The sequence below is a fragment of the Carlito syrichta genome, unplaced genomic scaffold, assembly GCF_000164805.1.
Source record: "Carlito syrichta isolate Samal-C Ts95f unplaced genomic scaffold, Tarsius_syrichta-2.0.1 Scaffold314028, whole genome shotgun sequence".
Lineage (NCBI taxonomy): Eukaryota > Metazoa > Chordata > Mammalia > Primates > Tarsiidae > Carlito > Carlito syrichta.
Genome location: NW_007258124.1, coordinates 234,318 through 243,397, shown reverse-complemented (window position 1 = coordinate 243,397; position 9,080 = coordinate 234,318). Strand labels below are relative to the sequence as shown.

The 9,080-nt window shown below is 37.2% G+C and overlaps 1 protein-coding gene across 3 annotated transcripts in view; it reads right to left on the bottom strand.

The window, feature by feature from the left end:
• Positions 1-572: 572 nt before the first annotated feature.
• CLTC (clathrin heavy chain) overlaps positions 573-9,080 on the bottom strand; it is a 78,407-nt gene continuing 69,899 nt past the window's right edge. For 2 of the 3 annotated variants that reach the window (XM_008070830.2, XM_008070832.2), the window contains 4 exons: positions 8,781-9,002; positions 7,522-7,542; positions 3,910-3,985; positions 573-1,662 (listed from right to left, as the gene is read on the bottom strand). In XM_008070830.2, coding sequence (XP_008069021.1) covers positions 1,538-1,662; positions 3,910-3,985; positions 7,522-7,542; positions 8,781-9,002 — 444 coding nt within the window. In that variant the 3' untranslated portion in view covers positions 573-1,537. The remainder of the gene's footprint in view (positions 1,663-3,909; positions 3,986-7,521; positions 7,543-8,780; positions 9,003-9,080) is intronic. The other variant, XM_008070834.1, reaches the window with a different exon arrangement.

The window sequence follows — 9,080 nt, the reverse complement described above, 5'->3', positions numbered from 1 at the left end:
TACTCAGAATAATGTTAGGAAAGATTCTTGGCTTAAAATAGTTCTAAACACTCTTCTGAGGAGCTTAAGGTAAATTGCCTGAGAGCTGTAGAGCGATACAAGGCTAGGCAGGAGGCTGTGTGGAATTCTTGAGGATTAAGGGATAGTGCAATGAACATAAAGTAACATTCTCAGCCACAGCGAAAGGGGTGGATTCATGAACACCAAATGTAAAAAAATCAAAACACTCATAATTTGGGCACCTCTACAATACCTAGTGAGAAACAGCAATGTTAACTACATGTTTAAATATATTTTATTTCAAGTTAATATAACTTAACATCCATGATTTGTTCATTTAAGTGAAATGCTTAGATAAAACCTAAAGTGTGTCACTCGGTTAAAATGGTGGACACATGAAATGTAGCCCCTATATAGTAGTGACTGGTTCTTTGGACTGTTGCCTGTAGCTTCTTAATAAATCACATGATATATAAACGCACAATGTTTTCACATGTCCCCATCCTCGTTCCTCTTCCTCTCATGCCTCCCTGTGCTGCTTAGCATCCAATATGAAACTACCAAAACTGTTCTTTTGGTTTGAGAGGTATTTAATTAAAACTTCCATTCTACATGTTATTTCCACAGTCCAGTAATTTATTTTAAATTTGAGTAATTTCAAATTCCACAAACAAAACTGAAGAACAGCAATATTTTGTTTGAATTTCTCTCTTCTGTACACGCAGTGATCTAAAACACCACAATATCCAACATACACAAACCTCAGGGAAGGGTTAGTAAACACACACAAGATTGGAATCATGGTGCTCTTTGTTCCTGAATGGAATGGTCCCACAGAAAAAGCACAGGATACAGCGCACAACATAAGGGCATCTGTTTACATATGAAGTGAGCAAAACACACTAGCATTTTCTATATGCGTAATGGGGAAACCTGCATAGGTTAGAGGACCTTTTATGCTCATTTAGAAATCAGGCAAGTTGTCTGTATGCATTTTTCAAATAATTTGGAGAGCACTGTGATCCAATATAGGATATGCTGATTAGTGTTGTCTTTGTTGTCACTGACAGTCTTGCATGGTCACATAACCATTATTTTTGCCTTAGCTTTTCTTTGAATAAGAGATTTAAATGCATTTAAACAATACATGTTGTAAGCTGTTTACATACACTAAATTTAAAGAGATTCAATATTAGAGTTTCTTTGTTTCTTTAAACACTACAGAGTGCAAATCAGGTTCTTCACAACAGATTGAATATTAAGCAATAATTCTTCAAAGAATGAGGGGAAGAAAACAAGCCCAAGTGAATAAAACATTGAAACTATTCCCCTTTGAAAAGAAAGTCTAAAATGATGTGGAATGTGAAATTAAGGTTTTAACATAGGTGATCCAAGTTCAGAGTTAGAAACAAAAAGTAGTCCTTCATGAAATAAAGGTTACAGAGAACACATTGCCTGTTTCCCCCATTATAAACAGAAGTGGGTAGAGACGATGTTTCAGTACGAAAATAGGCGACTACAGGATGAGTTCTCCATCTCACATGCTGTACCCAAAGCCAGGCTGTGGCTGTCCATAGGGTGGTGCAGTATAGCCATAACCAAAAGGTGCCTGTGGAGGGACGGCAACACTGGGTCCTGCTGTCAGCATCAACTGGGGCTGACCTAAAGAAGAAACGAGGAGCAGGGGCAGGGAAGCAGGAGAAACTGTTAGCACGGTAAAGCGAGTAGAACCCTCCTGTCTCCCCACTCTAGCAACATAATCCCAGTCTAGCATGAGTTGTGTGGGGCACTTTTGACTCAATACTGGCACGACACTCTTACCTCTGAAAGGTCCTGCCTCAAAAAACCAACAAACAGCCCAGAACTTCCTATGATTTAAAGCAATAAGCACATATGTGCTTGAAACTTGCATATTACATTTAGCGACAAAATCAGCACAGGAAAACTTTATTTTTTGAGTCGGAGTCTCACTCTGTCACCCAGGCATGCTCACGGCCATCACAGCCTCAATTTTCTGGGCTCAGGTGATCCTTCCACCTCAGCCTTCCAAGTAGCTGGAACTACAGGTGCGTGCCACCATGACTGGCTAGTTTTTTCATTTATTATAGTTGCCCAGGCTGGTCTCGAATCACTGAACTCAGGCAACTCTCCCACCTCCACCTCCCAAAATGCTGGGATTACAGGCATGAGCCACCATGCCCAGCTGAAAACTTGATTTTTTTATGACATGTTTTAACATAACTTTCAAAGTTAGGTTCAAATTTGTGACTTAAAACATTTCTAAATGAATGAAACCTAATGCATTTCTTTTCCTTCTTCCTTTTTCTTTTGAGTCAGAACTTCACTCTGTCACCTAGGCTGGAGTGCAGTGGCATGAGCATAGCACGGCTCATCACAGCCTTAACCTCCTGGGCTCAGGTGATCCTTCCACTTCGGCTCCCAAGTAAGTTGGAACTACAGGTATGAGCCATTGCATCCGGCCCTAATGCATTTCTAGCAAATAATCTAGTACTCATTTAGAGACAGCAATAAAAAATAAGAAGAGACATTCAGATTTGCATTAGGTATGAAATACATTAGAGCATACACTCTCTATCAAATACTATGTTGACACTTTCTTATGAAGCTTAAATACCTGTTGACCACATACAGAAAATATGACCTGTAGAGAACCTGACTTATTTAGGCAGAAAAAACATATAACACATGTCCCTAATAACACCTTACAAAATACATACTTTTAATCTCCCACTAGAATGTAAACCTAGAGCAAGATTTATTCCACAACTGACCTCACAGCCTTCCTTTTTGTGAGTAACAACCAAAGTTTGGAACCAGTTTATAAAAAGTTATCCCTGGCTGGGTGTGGTGGCTCACACCTATAATCCCAGCACTTTGGGAGGCCGAGGTGAGGGGATTACCTGAACCCATGGGTTTGAGAGCAGTCTGGGCAACTTGGCAAGACCTCATATCTACAATAAACCAAAAAATTAGCCAGGCGTGGTGGCACATGCCTGTAGTCCCAGCTACTTGAAAGGACAGCCTGAGCCCAGCAGGTCGAGGCTATGAGTGTGCCACTGCACTCTGGCCTGTGCAACAGAGCGAGACTCCGACTCAAAAAAAAAGAAGTTATCCCTAACCTTGATACTGACATCTACTTTGAGATTCCAACTCCATTTTCAACTGCCTATTTAAACACCCTGAAAGGGCAGCCAAACTCAGTGGGTATCCCCCAAATTACTATACCAACCCTGTGTTTGTTACTACTATGTTTCCTATCTCAAACACATCTAATAGGGGCTTTTACCTATATGCTTCAAACTGACTGCTCAAGTGAATTCTGTTGACCAGCTATGAGACAGAAGTGGGAAGTAGTTCAGACATTCAGGCTTGAGAAGAAATGAAACTGCCTTCAATATCCACTTGAGAGTTAGAATATCCTCTCTCTCTCTGGGAACTTCTCAAATGGAAACTCTGCCTCAGTTAGAATTTAAAGTAAGGATGTATTAATTAGTAAAGTATAAGAAAGACTTGGCATATTCTGTCACCTTTTACTCTTCTGAAAGTTGAGTTCATCAATATTGCTTCCTTACTAATTTATGAGCAAGTAGTAACCAATCAGCGATTAGGTGATAAAGAAAATTTAGGTTATGATCTTAAATGACTGTTCTTGAGATTTTCCTTATATTTAATATGAGTTTAGGGAATAATATCAACGCCTGCTTTAAGACTGTTCTCAGAAAAAATATGACAGTAGAGAGTATTTTTTTTAGAGAGGAGTATCCTTTAATTCAGTAATAAGCCTTTTGCACTTTAGAGGCTTGTTATATTTCTATTTTGAGGTAGAGTCTCTAAGGATTTAAACATTTGTCTAATATATTTCTTTGAGATTAAAAGGAGAGAGATTACCATAAACAATGGGTTGTGTCTCTGTAGCTTGTTCTTCCTCTTTTCTCAGTGATTCTGAAGCGTCTAATTTATCCACCTGGAGAAAAACAGGTCATGTTAATTAATACCCCAAAAGTATTATAAACCCAGGTTTATGGCAGAAAGTGGAAAAGCCTTAGTATGTTAAATTCTGTCAAAATAAAGGACTAGAAAGAACATTCTCAGGCCCCCTCAAATTCAGTGGCAATGTTCATACTTCAGTCAAGGTGGTTTTCAGCTCTGTCATTATAAACCCTCAGGAATGAGGGATTTATAAATGCCATAAAAGCTCACGCCAGGCTAAAACTGGGCATGCTAGGATGCAGCCTGAGGGAGGGAGAAAACGAGAAGGAACCACTTTTTCAAATGAAGTTAAAATCCTATCAAAGATAATAATGATGGCAAGACTTCCCTCCCTGGAGAAAATGGTATTCAAAATGGTGAAATGAATGAATCTAATGACTGGACAAGTAGTTGTGCAGAATAAGCTACTGTTTGCCAATTTTGTACAGCTACTGTTTGCCAATTTTGCTGACACTGGTAACAGGGCAGACAGAAGTTTAAGATTCACGTGGCTCCATAGTCAATCTTTTTGTATAAAGAGAGGCTGCACGTTTTAAAGCTACATGGCTCTATTTTTGAAGAAGTAATTAGGAAAGCCTGATTTTGCCAGCTTCTTTGAGGAAGAAAATTTTTGCTTTCAAGTAAGCCAAAGAAGTAAATGGCTATTATATGCTAGCTACTCTAAACTGAAGTGGATAGTATCAGAGAGAAATGATTCTGTAGAGGAGTCCATATATTAGTGAAATAAAGGAGTTAGAATGCCTAGATTCTTTCACTAACTAGCTGTGTAATCCTGGCAAACCATTGTACTAGCCCTCAAATTTCCTTCTCTGTATATGAGAAGGCTGAATGATGATCTACAGTGTCTGCTAGGGCTAACATGATTTGCTTCTATAATCCTGTGATGAATTACAAGTGACAATATGACTCTGGGATTAGAGGATCTCCTTCACCATGCAACTTCCATTATATTTGCCTTTTCAACTATATTTAAAAGTTGCAACCAAAAGTCTTATAGTTGATCTATTATTATACTCTAAATAAAACTAAATTTCAAATCTCAGTGTATATTTTACTAGTGGAGTTCAAGGTCATAAGTGTGCAGGCTGAGACTGAGTGGCAAAGGACAGGAAGGTTTTATTCACTGCATGTTCTTCAAAAGGCAAATAATGAAAAATCATGACATGCGGACTTCAAGGGAAAAGCTGTAAAATATAGGTACTAGAAAGGTTAAAGCAGTACCTCATTTCTATTTTAAATTATTAAAATAGTGCCTTTCACTCTTCACATAGGCCATTAAGGTTGGATAGTGTTTTATACTTATTTTTATTGTTTCACGCTAAATACCATAAATATGGGTCTAATTCAGCTCATTTACTAGGGAACTGAAAATCAGAAAAGTAAGCCTAAGTAGGCTCTAGGCATCTTCAGATGAAATGTGGTTTTGCAACCCTAGAAGATGGGTTAGTTTGCTTTTGCATACTATTGTCCTATTTTATAGCCTAAATGATCATGTGTTACAAATTACCCTAATATCAAATTAAAGACTATTACAGAATATAAGTACCATGTGAAATACCCACTGTTTGGCATCCAAACTTACAACAAAAATTAAACAGAATTTAAAGCACAGTTCTGTGCCATCAAGGGCCAGATGGGGTTCTGCTAACTAACCAGTATTCAAGAGTGAACTATAGAAGTTAGAAAAACACATGGATGCCCATTCATTAATAATTTCTACGAAAAAGAAGAAAAATGAAACAACCAAAAAGCCACCACTGCATTATACATTTTCAGACTTCCAAGAAAATGAATCTGAAGTGAACACGTGCTTAAAAGTTAAGGTCTGAATCAGACATTGAACATAGCAGTTCTACTACAGAAATACACGGAAGACTTAGAAGAGCTAGCAATATCACAATGCCCAGGCATAAACATAGGCAGGTTGGGCATAGGGAACAGAACAAACATTCTGAACGAATAGCACCAAGCTAAGCCAAAAATATGGACTTTTCTATATAATGGGACAGCCTCTGGCACAGGAACATCCAATTTTTGTTTCTACTGACCCAATTTAGATTGCTCAAAAAAGAAAAGCAGAGAAGGCTTTTAAGAACACAAGCTTTTGTTAAGAGCTGTAACAAAAGTTTCTGATCCTTGGATTTAAAAAGAAAAATTACAGGTAAGCATGTCAGTGAATGTCAGTTCCATCTGTACTATTGAAAATTCACTAAAATGTAAAAGGCTTTTCCACAAAGACTGCAAAATGCTGCAGAGGAAAAGTTAACATGCAGTCAGTTATTTTGGTGTATGTGTGCATGAAAAAAAGGCAAAAGTACTGAAGCCAGAAGTGAAATCTGAAGATGACTTGCTATACAGGCTCTCAAGAAACACACACAGCCCACAGCAATGCTATAAGAGTTTCAAAAGTAGTATGATGTAATTGCAATGACTGTTGTACATGCTTGATTTAAAACGATGCATAACACTGCAGTTCAATTACCTGTTTTTCACACACACGCTTTCTAACTGCCTTGCTTACTAGCTGCTGAAGGGTCTCACACACAATGTATTTTACTCAGGTTTGCCCTAAGTTCCAGTGGTGACTCCAGTTCCGTTCAATATAATCCCAAGACAGTGCCCCTCACCCAAATTCTTTTAAATTTGTTTCAACTCTTCTTTACCTTCCCACCCTTTCTAACCACAATTTGATAACAGACATATGTAAGTTTGTTTCATTTACACTGGATGGAGACAAGCCAACTGATCAATAGGAGAGCAAATTTTAGGTAGCTTCAGAGATGTGCCGTATTATAGAAAGTAGAAGTTAATATTGCTTTGTTAGAAATAATCATGTTGCTTAGCAACAATTATAGCAAGCTTGGCTCTCATGATTCCTCTTTAAAATGGACTAGCACCATAAGAACTGGACACCTGGCGAAACATGAGGAAAGTCTCTTCGGAAGCAGCTAGTATCTCTTGTATCTACTTTCAGCAAAAAATTAGTAAGAATCAAGAGATCAGAAACTGGATCACAGTCCTTTAATACCAAAAAAAAAAAAAAAAACCCCAAAAGCCTTTTAGGGCATGAATATACATATATAAATTCAACAACTGTCAGGCAAGCTCACAAAGTAAAACCAGAGGCTGTTATAATTTATTCCAAGAATTAAGAAAGCCCTATTATGGTCCAGATACCCTGACAGGGAAGAGAAATTTCCTGATACTTTGGAATGAATAATGGAAACTCACCACGCTCAGTTTTAAATAATATATTTAAGAGAGACTGTGAACCAACAACTGATTAGCCTCCTGCCCTTCCTAAAGCCTATTAGCCGATTAGTAGCAAACATCTAGTAATTTCCTAAAGCTCTATTGTAGTTATGTTTCAAGGGACTTGCAGAGGCTTTAGTGAAAATTTATTGGGAGGAAAAAGCAGCAGCAGCAGTGTAGAAAAGGAAGGAAAAAAATCATGCAAATTCCTTAGACTTAGTCCTCCAGACTTAAAGATGGAAAAGAATCAACTTTCACCTTTTCCTTTATTGCATCAACCTGCAAAGGAATTCAGAAGGTGCAGCTTAGAAAAAAAATCAAATTCCATATCGAGCATAAAAAGGTAGAATCAGCAACAAAGGTTTAGGGGAGAAACAACTAACCACTAAAAAAGGTATAAGAGAAGTGAAAATAAAGGGCATACTGGAAGCAAAATTCAGACTTTTTTTAAACTTCAGAGCTTACTGCAGAAGAATTTATGCTACAGTCAGTGTGAAAGAAAGCAGCTTAATCGCTAGTAAAATGTATAGCACTTAGGTTAACAGCAGCTTAGAGCCAGGTCTCACAAGTTGGCATTATATATAAGAAAAGAAGCTATTCTCATCTATGGCTAAGATAAGGCAACATGTTTTTTCTCTTACTCTGAACAAGACAATGTTAATCATTTAAAAATTTTAACTGAACACAATGGTATCTAAGTAAATGGTATCCTAAGGAAAAATTAAGTATCCTGGGGGTTGTTAGTTGTGCTTTTTTTCCCCCCTCTTTATGCAGCCAGGCAGAAGAGATCAAATGTGAGACTCTGATTTTAAGCATGTTTTTTGCTTTGATGAAATGGATCCTTAAAATCATTTTTAAATGTTCTACAGTGAGAAAGATAATAACTGTTGAGGTTAGAGTAAAAAATATTCTAACATCAAAAAGGGATACTAAGATGAACAGTGAATTTTATAAAGTGATTATAGCCTCAATTTGTTTAATATGTTTTTAAGAAACATGTGGTTGCTAACCTCCTATAATATTTTTAAATTTGGGGTTAAACTATCAAAAAATTTACAAAGATTAACAGGACATTAAGAATACACATGCGGCTTCCCCAGGGGAAACAAGCAGAGAATCACTGAATTCAGGAATCAACCCAATAAAGGGGACTCTACAGTACTAATTATGAACATCTGAGTTACAGGAATTTATTTAGAGAAAGATGCTATTTTGAAAAAAAGTTATCAATTAAAAAAATCAAAACATAAAACAATACTTTTCACCCTCAGAAATACATTGAGGGCAAACATTCTTACAAGTTGCATTTAAGTTCCCTTTCCAAACAATGTCACTTGTCAGCTATTAAAAAAAATTTCCAGAGAGCAGAAAAATTTTATGATCAACTAAATAACTTACATCTACTAGAGAAAAAACATTTTAAAAGATAAACCTGCATATGGAATTACACCTATCTAGTTATACATATCTAATTATCACACAAGATTAGTTCTGAATATACTTAGAAGAGTCATTACCTTTGTCAAGTATTCCTTCATGACTTGGATGAAATAGGGCATGGCAAAATCCATGATATTGTGCCTCCATGCAGTTTCCAAGACAACATCTGGCCTTAGAAGATCATAACAGGTAAAGAGACAAGCTCCAAAGCACTCTCTTTTTTCTTCCTGCAAAAACCACTGTAGGAGTTCTTCAGCCAGCTCAGTATCTTTAGATTCAGAGGCATACTGCATTGCATCCTATTCAAAGAAAACAGTGCAAGTCAAACCCTAAGCCCAAACATGCTGAACTAGTAAGCCATGCAATACAATGAAGAC